The 12,898-nt window shown below is 48.1% G+C and overlaps 2 protein-coding genes across 2 annotated transcripts; both read right to left on the bottom strand.

Annotated features, from left to right (window-relative positions):
• Positions 1–6,297: 6,297 nt before the first annotated feature.
• Positions 6,298–7,113, bottom strand: LOC124682551 (heavy metal-associated isoprenylated plant protein 28-like). The gene is made up of 2 exons (XM_047217210.1): positions 6,931–7,113; positions 6,298–6,824 (listed from the first exon to the last, which is right to left on the bottom strand). Exons 1-2 carry the CDS (start codon positions 7,043–7,045, stop codon positions 6,667–6,669), a joined length of 273 nt encoding a protein of 90 aa, XP_047073166.1. The 5' UTR covers positions 7,046–7,113; the 3' UTR covers positions 6,298–6,666.
• A 1,557-nt stretch (positions 7,114–8,670) lies between these two features.
• On the bottom strand, positions 8,671–11,061 carry LOC124682550. Its single transcript, XM_047217209.1, has 3 exons — positions 10,475–11,061; positions 9,401–9,500; positions 8,671–8,872 (listed from the first exon to the last, which is right to left on the bottom strand). The coding sequence occupies exons 1-2, from the start codon at positions 11,055–11,057 to the stop codon at positions 9,448–9,450; spliced, it is 636 nt and encodes a 211-aa protein (XP_047073165.1). The 5' UTR covers positions 11,058–11,061; the 3' UTR covers positions 8,671–8,872; positions 9,401–9,447.
• Positions 11,062–12,898: the final 1,837 nt, after the last annotated feature.

The following is a 12,898-nucleotide window of genomic DNA, read 5'->3' on the forward strand; positions in this document are numbered from 1 at the left end:
TGTTCTTAGAGTTCCATCCGTGACGCGTAATCTCCTTTCAGTTCCTAAACTTAATTATGATAATAATGTGTTCTGTGAATTTCACCCATTTGACATTTTTATTAAGGATCGGGCCACGAGGGACGTACTTCTTAGCGGGCGCCTTTGCTAGGGTCTCTATCGCTTGGAGCAGCCTGGCGTCTCTCGAGTTTTTAGTGGAGTTCGCGTATCGTCGTCACAGTGGCATGTTCGTCTTGGTCATCCTGCCACTCCCATCGTCCGCCATGTTTTGTGTCGCCATGAGCTTCCAAGCATACCTAGTAATAAAGATATAGCATTGTGTGATGCTTGTCAGCAGGGGAAGAGTCATCAACTTCCTTTTTCAGAGTCTAGTCGTGAGGTGAAACATCCTCTAGAACTTGTTTTTTCAGATGTATGGGGTCCTGCTCAGACTTCTGTTAGTGGTCACAATTATAATGTCCGTTTCATTGATGCTTACAGTCACTTTACTTGGTTTTATCTTATTAAGCGCAAATCTGATGTGTTTGATATTTTTGTTTATTTTCAAAACATGTTGAACGTCTTCTCAAGCATAAAATTATTCATATTCAGTCGGATTGGGGTGGTGAGTATCACAACCTCAACTCCTTTTTCCATTCGCTTGGGATCGCGCATCGTTGCATTTCCACATACACACCAGCATAATGGCTCCGTAGAACGTAAGCATCGTCATATCGTTGAAACTAGTCTTACTTTTTTGGCTCATGCATCATGAGTTCCTTTTAGATTTTGGGGTGATGCCTTCACCACTGCATGTTTTCTCATTAGTCGTACTCCCACTCGTGTTCTAGACATGAAGACTCCCATTGAACTTCTGCTTAATGAACAGCCTAATTATACATTTTTTAAGGTGTTTGAGTGTGCTTGCTCGCTGCACTTACGCCCCTACAACAAACGTAAGCTGAAATTTAGGTCCAAAAAATGTGTCTTTCTTGACTATAATTCCCTTCATAAAGGTTACAAATGTGTTCATGTTCCCACTAATCGTGTCTACATATTCCGAGATGTCATATTTGATGAGCATGTTTTTCCCTTTGCCAATCTTCCTGTGTCCACCACTGAACCATCACCTATGCATTCTATCTTCTATTACCTCTAACAATTTGATGATGTTGCATACTCTCCTATATTATTACCTAACCATGGTGCAGGCACTGAACGTGGTGCTCGTTTGGAGATATTGGATGCACCTGAGTCCTCCTTGCTGACGCCAGCAGATGCGCACGTCGATAATGTTGTGCCCCTGCATGACCTCGGTGCCCATGCCCATGCACGTCAGGCCGAGTCGGCCGCCACGCTTGAGCCGCCTTCTCCGCGTGCCTCGTCGTCTACCGTGCATGGGCCGGCCTCCCCACACGCACGACCTGCCATGCCCATGTGGTCGTCGTCGCCTGCCTCTCCCGGGCCGGTCGGCACCTGGTGCTCGTTTGGAGATATTGGATGCACCTGAGTCCTCCTTGCTGACGCCAGCAGATGCGCACGTCGATAATGTTGCTCCCCTGCATGGCCTCGGTGCCCATGCCCATGCACGCCAGGCCGAGTCGGCCGCCACGCTTGAGCCGCCTTCTCCGCGTGCCTCGTCGTCTGCCGTGCCTGGGCCGGCCTCCCCACACGCCCGGCCTTCCACGCCCATGTGGTCGTCGTCGCCTGCCTCTCCTGGGCCGGTCCACTCGTCGTCCAGCCCCATGTCGCCCCAGGCGGCATCCAGTCCAGCGACGCCCACGGCGGCCTCCAGCTCTTCCTCACCCGCGCCGTCTGACGATGTTGCGTTGCCCAGCTCCGCCTCGCCGACATCCAACCCCTCGCTGGCTGGGCCCTCTTCGTCGTCGTCGCGCAGCCCCCTGCCGGCCTCGACCTTGACGGCTCTTGTTGTGCTGCGTCCACATACGCGCAGCCGTATCGGCATTTTTTGCCCGAAGGAGCGTACCGTGGCTTGGTATGCTGCATGTATGTCAGCTGCCCTTGCGGATCAGTCCTCTGAGTTGCGCACGCACCAGGCTGCTATGAGTATTCCTCATTGGAGAGAGGCTATGGGGCAGAAGTATCATGCTCTTATTCTCAACGAGACATGGACTCTTGTTCCTCCACCACCTCGGGTCAACGTTATTGATTCTAAATGGGTTTTCAAGGTGAAGAAGCATTCCGATGGGTCTATTGAGCGCTACAAAGTGCGTCTTGTTGCCAGAGGATTTTGGCAACGTTATGGTCTTGACTATGAAGACACTTTCAGTCCAGTGGTCAAGCCTAGAACTATCAGGCTTCTTCTCTCTCTTGCAGTTACTCGAGGTTGGTCCCTTCGTCAGCTTGATGTGCAGAATGCCTTTCTTCATGGCTTATTGGGGGGGGAGGTTTATATGCGGCAGCCTCCTGGTTTTTCTGATCCTAGTCGTCCTGATTATATATGTCGTCTCACCAAAGCACTTTATGGTCTGAAGCAAGCTTCTCGTGTCTGGCATGCTCGTCCTGCAACAGCCCTTCGTGCTCATTGTTTTGCATCATCCACTGTTGATTCATCATTATTCCTTCTACAGAAGCCTGAGGTTACTATGTACTTGTTGATCTATGTGGATGATATTATTTTGCTCAGTCCGTCTCAGTCAGCTTCTGATGCTCTTGTTCGTGCTACACATCCCAGGCTTGTGATGAGTAGCTTCATTTTATCGTGAGAGACATTAATTGGTACCATAACAGATTTATGGTAGTTAACCTTGAGCCCGTCTTGAAGCAGTGAAACCCTCAAGAATATTTGTTACTACACCAATCTGAATTTCACACGCTGGTAAGACCAAAATTGTGTCGTCTGGGGTACTGAATTACCTGGTAGTCTGGCAGGAGACAATGGGTGTAGACACTTGGATCAGATGATCATGAAGAGCTTTGTTAACGACTGATTGAAGAAGATCTGTAGCCAAAACAAAAAATAAGTGAGGATAACGGGTCGCCTTGTCTAACCCCTCTCTTACAGAAAATTTGTTTATCCGGTACACCATTGAGCATCACTCAAGAAGTCCCAGATGTGGAAATTAAATCCATCTAATATAACCATTTTGGACCAAAACCCTTCATTTTCAGGACTTCGTTGATTGTGTTGTGTTCAATCATATCAAAGGTCTTCTGGAAATCCAATTTTAGCACAACTTCTTTCTTTGAGTGTTGACATTGAGCATCACTCAAGAAGGCTTTGACGACGCCGTCAAAGAGGCGTGGCACTGCGACCAGGAGATCACTGACCCTTTCAAGAGACTGGACGCGCTGTTCCGCAATGCGGCGGCATCCTTGCAGGCCTGGGGGCAAAAGAAGACTGGCAACATCAAGCTCCAGCTTGCGATTGCTAATTCGTTGATCTTTCATCTGGATGCGGCTCAGGAGAGAAGAGCGCTGTCGGAGGGAGAAAAATGGCTGCGCGCCATGCTGAAGCAACGGGTCCTGGGCCTTGCCTCTCTGGAAAGAACCATGGCACGACAGAGATCTCGTGTGAGATGGCTGCGCGAGGGGGACGCGAACACCAAACTGTTTCACTCGATCGCAAATGGACGCCGGACAAAGAATTTCATTCCCTCGCTCCGTGTTGGAGATGAGATCATTACGGACCAAGACCGCAAGGTGGATGCGTTCTCGAATGCCTATGAGGAGCTCCTTGGATCGATCAACACAAGGCAGCACACGATCGACCTGGGAGTTGTTGGTGTTCAGGCTGCTGATTTACAGGAATTGGATGAGATGTTCACGGAGCAAGAAGTCTGGGATACCATCAAAGGGATGCCGGCGGACAGGGCCCCCGGGCCTGATGGGTTCAGTGCTGCATTCTATGTCCGTGCTTGGCCGGTGATTAAATCTGACATTATGACGTGCATATATAAGCTTGGAGTGGGTGACGGAAGAGGCTTTGCTAGGCTCAATAGGGCACTCATCACGCTCATTCCTAAGAAGCCAGATGCGATGGAGATTTCTGATTTCAGGCCAATAAGCCTAGTTCACAGTTTCGCGAAGCTTTTCTCTAAACTGGTGGCCAATCGCCTTCGGCTGAGACTTGGAGATGTGGTGAGCGCTAATCAGTCAGCGTTTATTAGAGGAAGATGTCTCCACGACAACTTCATGCTCGTCAGGCAGGTGGCGAGGAGGATCAATACCCGGAGACAGACGGGGCTCCTGCTCAAGTTAGATCTTTCCAGGGCCTTCGACACCATGTCTTGGAGTTTCCTTTTTGAAGTGCTCCTTCACATGGGCTTTGGAGATCTGTTCTTGCGTTGGATTGGCATTTTGCTGCAGACCGCCAACACCAGAGTCACGGTTAATGGAGTGCCAGGCAGAAGATTCAGACATAACAGAGGTTTAAGGCAGGGCGATCCCACCTCGCCCATGCTGTTCGTCATTGGTATGGAAGTGCTAACTGCGTTGGTAATCAAAGCCACAGAGGACAATCTCTTAAGTGGTCTGGCTGGAACCACGGCGCTGCAGAGAGTCTCTATCTACGCTGACGATGTTGTGCTCTTTTGCAAACCGGTGGAGGAGGAACTCGCTACGATCAGACAAATCATGGAGGCTTTCGGGGAAGCGTCGGGCCTTAGGGTGAACTATACGAAGACTACGGCCACTATGATCAGAGGATCCGATGAGGAGCTAAACAGAGCCAAAGCCATCATTGGCTGTAGAAGCCAAGACTTCCCGATCAAGTATCTTGGCTTGCAACTCGCCCTGAGACCTCTAACTAAAACTGAATGGCAGCCGATGTTGGACGCGGTGATTCACACACTCCCGGCCTGGCAACGTGGTCTCATTGCACGGGCAGGTCGCCTGACCCTGATCAACTCTGTCATGTTGGCAAGGCCGATTCATCACATCATTGTCGAGGACCCACCCTGCTGGCTCCTAGAGGAGGTGGAAAAGCACCTCAGAGGGTTTTTCTGGGTCGGCAAGAATAGGGCGAACGGAGGCCAATGCCTTGTCGCATGGGATAACATCAGTAAACCCAAGAGATTTGGAGGACTTGGAGTCAAGGACCTTAGGCTCCAAGGTTTAGCGCTGCGAGTTCGTTGGGAGTGGCTGCGCCGGACAGATGACAGCCGTCCCTGGCAGGGTCTAAGCCTGACCCAGGATCCCAAGGCGCGTGCTGTTTTTCGTAGTCTCGCTAAGCTGGAGGTAGGAGACGGATCCAAGATCCTCTTTTGGCTCGACAGATGGATTCGCGGTCGCGGTGTGGAGGATATTGCACCACTGGCCTTTGACTCGGTGAACACTAGAAGGAAGAATTCGAGGACTGTGGCGGACGCGCTCCTTGATAACAGTTGGCTTCGTGACCTTGGTCCGGAGCTGTCAGTTGAAGGCTAGGCACAATGCATCAGGCTCTGGGATGAGATCGAGCTAGTTGACAGGGATGCTAGCAGGCCGGACAGATTCACCTGGCCTGGATCGATCAAGGGTGTCTACTCAGCCAAGGACACCTACAGGATGCTCTGTTTGGGGCAGGAAGAGTTCAGCATGTATAAACCCATCTGGCACTCATTCGCACCACCAAAATGCAAAATTTTTGTGTGGCTTGCTTTGAGATATCGTCTTTGGACTTCAGATAGAAGACACAGACATGGATTGCAAGATCAATCGGCGGCTTGCTACTGGTGCCTTCAGGATGAGGACAACCTGGATCACGTGCTCATGCGCTGGGCTGAACATTGTGGAGCCTAACAGGGACAGTTCTTTGGAGTCTTGGTGGTCTTCGGCAAGAGATCTGGTGAGGAGAAAGGATAGAAATAGTTTCGACACGCTGGTGATCCTCATCGCGTGGCAGATCTGGAAACAACGCAACGCTAGAGTGTTTGGAAACACTAACCTGCAATTCTCTACCGCCCAGATGTTGATTCATATCAAGGAGGAATTTGGCCTTTGGAAGCTTGCCAAAAGAGGAGAGGAGTACCAATTTGCGAGAGAATAGGCCTAGTGTGTGTGTGTGTGTGTGTGTGTGTGGAGTTGCCGCTTTCGCTGTTCGCAGACGTTCAGCAGGCCTCTTGTATATGATACCTTGCTTTCTTCTATAAAGATTTGGTACGCCATTGGCGTACCCTCGAAAGAAAAAAAAGACATTGATAAAGATATTCAAATGCTAAGCTACACTATCATGAATGGACTTACTCTTTTAAAACCCATATTGATTGGTACGATTAATCTTCAGTATTATCTTTTGATGTCTACTGGCCAGAAGTTTTGTGATAATCTTGATTCCGCAGTTAAGCAAGGAGATTGGCTTGAAAGCATTTGCACTTCTTGGATTATCTATCTTTGGAATGAGAGTGGTGTAAGGGGAGTTGATGCTCTGAAAATCGTTGTTTCGTAGCAGCACGTGTGTACTGCGCTAATATCAACTAACTGTGCACATTTTGTTTCAACGGAACTAGTTGTGCATTTTGTCACGAACTCCGCGTACAGCCGTACAGGACTGCGGTTGCAACATTAGCCTATCATCATATCCATGCATAATTATATACAGTACCTATGAAGCTGACTATTGATATGCTATAGACGTCAATGTTGACGCTTTGCATTGTTCGTCTGCTCGTTTCTTCAGTGGTTCATCTTCAGCAGCTTCAGATAGCATGGGACTGGCAGATAGCTCCTGCTCGTTCTCTTGAGCCTTCAGGGGCCCGAGGGGGCGGCGTCGACCTCCTTGAGCTCGAGTATCTCGACGCGGCGGTTGGTCCTCCTGCGGAGCTTGATCGCCACGTCCTGCGGCACGAAAGCGCCGGAGACGCTCACCTTCTGCTGCTTCCGCTCGATCAGGTGGCTCTCGATATCTTGTCAGTTAACAGTTCACACACACACAAGTTAGGACCCGTCACTGTTAAAACTGAAGAAATGGCAGAGGGTTAAAGGCTTTCGGGTTTTTTGTTTTGTTTTTACCATGCATCTCGAGAAGAGCTCTCCGGATCTTCTGGTAACACCCGCTGCAGTCGATGTTCATCCGCATCGTCATGCAGTAGAACTGCGAAATCGCATCACAGGACACACTTGCCATCAGTTACTCCTACTAACGTACTAGTATATCTTTGGAGCAAAGCCCATGACCGTGGACCATCGCCCTGTCCTCACCTTGTCGCTCATGAGTCCCCCCTCCCCTGGACAGCCGCGGCGGCGATGGCGGGCTTCCGCCTCGTCGGAGAAGAAAGTGGAATGTGTTGCACGGCGTAAAGAACAAAGGGGGGTGTGAAAAGAAAAGAACCTTGCGATCGAGGGGGGTATATATGGTGGCATGGAGCTGGGGCTGGGGTTAAGAGGATCCAGACGGTTGTTGTATTGCTTGGCATATTGCTTTCTTCGGGGGTTGTTCGTTTCGTCGTGGACGGAAACGGACGGGCACCCAGCTGTGTCCTTGTCTTGCTGGTGATTGGAATCAGATCCTGGTCCAGCGACGCACGCAGGGCTGGCTTGCACGGATTAGTTGTCCATTTCCTTCCTACCTAGAGGATGTGGTTGCCTTTCCTGGCGCTGAATCCTCGTTATCTGCCCTCGTCCACATGAGATGGGATAGTGGACACGGAAAGATCAGACGTCCGGAATCTTGAGAATGCAATACGGCGAGCACTAGGGCTTGGTCTAGTACTACATGATATTGATCCGGGTGGATGGCATACAGCCCAAACCGTACACTGTTGGTGGCACGTCTTTGTGCTTAAAAGAGGACAATCAAGAAAGGATATAGCTTTCCTTGCCATGCTCGTCTCATGGGAAGTTTGAAAAGAAGATGCGCATGTTTTCCTAAATCCACTCGTCAACCGCGGCAATGATGATTGCAGGATTAGAGGACACAGTGAATATGTGGTCGGTTGACGGAGATAAAGCGTTGTGTAATGTAATGCCGCGAGATTAGGGTTTATTTTTGGGTCATGGCTTTTTCCTTGATTTTGGATTCTAAACCTCCTTTATCGATGAAAATGGGTCTTTTGCCTTGTTTCAAAATAATGAATTAATTTGAATCCAAAATCAACAAACCTCACGATGCAAAGCTCCAGTTTGTTCTTCTGCTGATGTTTGTCGTTGACAGAACTCTAGCTCCTGATGGTATATCTATCTGTGGCAGCCAACCTGAAGAACCATGACAATTTTGTTCACGAGGCATTGTGAGTCTGTGCTTCCAGAAAATGGCAATGGAACCTGCAAACGACCAGTTGATTTTCAGTGATTGCTACTTCTAGAGGAGCTTCATCGCAAAAAAAAAAAAAAAAAAAAAAAAAAAAAGGAGCAGATAAGCACTTGTTTCAGTGCTCTGTCAACACAACTTCAGTCAGTGTAAACACTGGAATAACATCGAATGATTTGTAGACAGAAACCGTGCATACAAGTTAGAGTTTGTTTCCATGTGTAAGTTTCCCACCAAGCTAGCCACTTTATAAAACAACTACATCAGCTTCACTTTGTTCTGGCCATCCCTGGTGTAATATCCTGCACAGCAGTAGTTATTTCAGAGAAACCTTTATTTCCTGCTACTAAGCTCAATGAGAAAAGGAGCGATAAATTGCATTCCAGACCACAGATAAGAGAGAAGGATACACAAAAAATACAAGTCAGGGTGGTGCTTGGGGTAGAAACTCTCCTGGCTGAAGAGAAGACCTAGCAAGCACAACCATACAAGGCGATGTCCACTTGACATGATACTCGGGGAAGCTGAAACTCCCTGTGTTAGGTATTCAAAAGCATCCTTTCACATTCGAAACTTAGCTAGACTAAGGGACACACTCAGTAAGTTTTTCTCTGATAACATATAAACACAAAACATGGTGGAACCAAATTGATGCGCCATGACCAACTCAATGACAACTGACAACCGCAGCAGCTCTTACTTCACCTGGAGAAAAGAAGTCGTCAATAGAAAATTAGTAACCTGATACAGATACATGCACAGCACAGTATATGAACAAGACGTGCGTACAAACTAATGATCAACTCCGAAACATTAAGAAGAGATCTGTCACCACATCTACTAGAATATTTTTGACACTGATCTGTTGAGGTGCACAGCTGATTGTTGTGATTAATGTTGGCAATATGCAAATGATCTATATTGCAGTCTGCTTATCGATTCTCAATCAACTAGGGAGAACTCTAGGGACCACCAGACAGGCACACAGGTAATTTTAACATCGACACTATATTCAACATCTGTTCTGGATATCATTTACGATCCAGGAAGTAGTCATTTTGCCTTGGCATCACCATCATTTTAATTGTTCTGTGCTATTCACATGTGTGAATCCCTATAGCCGAATGGACAGCAATTTGTGGGTCCAAGCTCCCACATTGGCAGCTGGATATTTTCCATACAAAAAATAATAGAAGAGTCTAAAATGCACAAACTATATAAAGATGATCTTACCAGCTGAACCATTTCAGAACATTAGCCCATAAAACTAGGCAAGAATCCTATGTATCATGCAACATTTCAGCTCTATTAGATCCACCGTTAATGGTTGTCCCTAGAAGCATAAGGTCAGGAAATTAATAACAGTTAAGGGTAGAAGAGAAGTGGATAAGAGAGCGCAACAATTAGTCGGTTACATAGATGAGCTGACAATAACTTGAGCAAAATAAATCATTTCTCATATATGTTTTATAAGCCTCCGATCCATATTAAGTGTCGCTGGTTTAGTAAAAATTGCTAATCAGCGACACTAAATATGGATTGGAGTGAGTAAATAACTTAGCAGATATGTTGTAACATGCAAAGCATATTCCTGAAAAGAATATAGATAGCAAGCTCATAATGAATAATTTAGCAGATACTGTCTAGAACTTTTCTCATGTTAACTCGTGCCGCATCAGGTCGAGCAGACAAAATTAAAACCTGCTCAAACTAATAAACTATAGCAAAAACAATATAAATAGAACCTCGTAATGAATAATTCAGCAGATAAAAGATATTGTCTACAACTTTTCTCATGTAAACTCATGTCGAGCAGACAAATTTAAAACATGTTCAAACTAATAAACTATAGCAAAAAAAGTGTCCGGATATTAAGTTTGAAAGAAATGGAGCCTAGTTAGAGACATGAACTGCAATTTTTTTGTATGTGCTAAAAATGTACTAGTCACTTGCAGGCGTGTTCAATAACAAGTGACAAGAAACAGAATTTTTCAGAAAGTATGGATTTCGACAGAAGTTGTTATTATGCGGTTAAGATTGATAACAAGATCAGATAAACACACTGGATAAAATTTTATAACCAGCCTTAAGGTTCCAAGCATGCCAAGTGATTTACTATTTGAAATTTCATTGGTATCTAAAAAGAGTGAAGGCAGCTATCTGTAATAAAAACATATATTGAATATGGTTATAAGTTCGTCTACCTAGCAAAGGGAAAATTGGTAAGCTAAAGTTGTAAAGAATCACAATGAAGGTTGTCCAGCAATCATGTACAAAATAAGAACAGATTAGGTTGCCCTTTTTCACCTGGTGTATAGAAACTTGTAAAAGGATGCCATTGAGTGATAAACTTGGTTTCATGAAGTTTCCTGGATTGCATCGACTTAAGTTGAACCATGAAGATACTGTAGCCCACAAGCAAAGATACAACATCATTATCCTCGTCATACCCCATCAGACATTTCCACCCCGCATCAATCTGAGAAGGGAGCCCGAGAATTGTATGCATTTCAATGGTCTTCCACGGCACCCATGTGGCAACACCATGATCATTAGCATTCCTCCGCCACATTTGGAAGCAAGGAAAAGACAAAACAGCGAAGCCAAGGGCGCCATCCTCAGCCGGGATGATCCGATGGTTCTGACACAGGATATCATTTGCAACAGGAGGCCCAGTGATCACAGCTAGGCTCTGCCCATCCAGATCAAACTCAACTATTGCATCTCTCCTGGACAGCCAGTGAAGTGCGTGACCCACAAGGGTCGCGGGAATATCGGCATCGCCGCCAAGCTGATACGAAGCCTCTGTAGAAATGAGATTGCCCCACATGCCAGTCTCCGAGGAGTAAACACGGACGGTGGGCCGATTGACGTCTCTGTACATGCTCATCAGGACCACCTTGAAGGGGCCGGAGTGGCAGCCGCCGTGAACGTGGCCCTGGCCGCCGGCGGTGCAGAGCACTGCCCCGTTGAAAAAGACCGTCTTGAACTCCGGCGGAACGGCCACGCGGCGCTGCTCGCCGGTGACGGGGTCGCACACGACGACCTCCGTCCGCGACCTGTTCTTGACGAGGACGAGGCCGTGGCGGCAATCGAGCACGTCGTAATCGTCGGCGCTGCTGCAGCGTCCAAGGGAGAAACGCGCGGGAGGGATGCGGTCCGGAGGGTCAAGGATGGGGGTGAAGACGATCCTGGAGCCTCGTTTCTCGAAGAAGCCGAGGAGGGGCGACTTGCGGTGGCGGGCGCGGAAGCTGCAGAGGAACTTGGTGTCGGCGACGAGGCCCCGCCAGCGCCTGCAGACGGCGGAGGCGCGGGGCAGGGAGGACGGCTGAGGCGGGAGACGGATGAGGATCTCCCGGAGCATATCGTCGTCGAACGTCGGGGATTCAGGCGCCACGGGCGAGGTGCCGCGGCTGCGTGGGCGGCTCACTCCGGCGCCCTCCTCATTCGCCTGGATCTGGGGGTGGAGGCACGGGCTGCGGCGGCAGGTCACCCCGGCTCCCTGCTCACTCAGCTGGATTTGGAGATGGAGGCTCGCGCTGCGGCGTGGCGGCATTCCGGCGCCTTCCTCCATCAGCTGGATTTGGGGCTGGAGCCTGGCCTGGAGACAACAACAAGGGAGTGGAGTGGCCGAGTGGTGTTTCCGCTTGCTCCCGACGACCGCATCTCCAGCGAGAGTGGGGTTTCACTCGACTGGTTACTTCAAGCTGCCCTGTATTTATTTGGTTTTAATAAGAAATTTTAATTCAGCTCCTGAGTGCATATGCATCTCATACCAGAAAAACATATTTCTAAGTATCAAACAAAATTATAAAAAATTCCACATGCACATCTTATGTTCAGTTGTTAAGTTTCACGAAAAAACGATATTTTTCGTAATCTACTGTATTAAAAAAATATCATGTGGAAAACCTTATCTTTAGGAATTTCATCTTTTTTACACACATTATAGGACAAGGTAATTTTTCGTGAAACGTGCACGTGAAGATGTACATGCAAATTTTATATTTTAATTTTTTTAACATTTTAAAATGTGTCTAAGATGCATTTCAAAACAAAGAAAGCATAAAAAGGGCCATGAGTCAAAACACCACTCACATTTTAATGAGTTGATTAACCTTTCATTTTTACTAAGCACTAACAAAATTGTGGCACAAATCGTAGTATCGAAATAGTCGAACTGAAACCGTACACGTGAGCCTCATTTCCCCCCTCCCCAACTCTCAAGCCTCCACAGTAACCTTGTCTTTCCCCCTCCTTTGACCGGGCTGTCCACGGCCACTCCGCCGGAATAGCTGGCTGGACTTGGTCTAGGTTGGTTGCCGGTGTAGTCTAGGTGTAGATCTGTAGGTTTTCTAGTTGTTTGTGGATGTTTGCCACCGTTTTGGGCGGATGCCCCGTAGAGGAGGCGGTGGCCTCGATCCTTGCCACCGGATCCTGGCCAGGCTAGGGTTGCTGATGGCGCTTTCTCTACTCCGGTGGTCGGAGGGACGTGCGGCGGCAAGCGACGCCGTCTTCTCCATCCCTTGTCTGCGGCTGCAGGTTCTTCTCCATCCCTTGTCTGCAGTGAAGACGAAGCTCCCCAGGCCAGCCGTGGAGGCGAGGTGGGGATCCTTCTTGGAGCTGCAAGGTACGCTAATGTTTCTCTCCTGGCCGGCCTTTGTGGCGAGGAGGAGCAGGAGTGTGGCGTGCTCATTTTGGACCGAGATGGAGGATCATGTCCTCTCCGTC

This window comes from Lolium rigidum, chromosome 1, assembly GCF_022539505.1.
Source record: "Lolium rigidum isolate FL_2022 chromosome 1, APGP_CSIRO_Lrig_0.1, whole genome shotgun sequence".
Lineage (NCBI taxonomy): Eukaryota > Viridiplantae > Streptophyta > Magnoliopsida > Poales > Poaceae > Lolium > Lolium rigidum.

Excerpts from the sequence above, each read along its gene's own strand:
- LOC124682551 (XM_047217210.1), bottom strand. The coding sequence starts at position 7,045 with ATGGCAAGTGTGTCCTGTGATGCGATTTCGCAGTTCTACTGCATGACG. Across the intron at positions 6,825-6,930 it reads AGCTCTTCTCGAGATGCATG|ATATCGAGAGCCACCTGATC; the intron begins GTAAAAACAAAA and ends TTAACTGACAAG.
- LOC124682550 (XM_047217209.1), bottom strand. The coding sequence starts at position 11,057 with ATGAGCATGTACAGAGACGTCAATCGGCCCACCGTCCGTGTTTACTCC. Across the intron at positions 9,501-10,474 it reads TACAAGTTTCTATACACCAG|GGACAACCATTAACGGTGGA; the intron begins GTGAAAAAGGGC and ends TTATGCTTCTAG.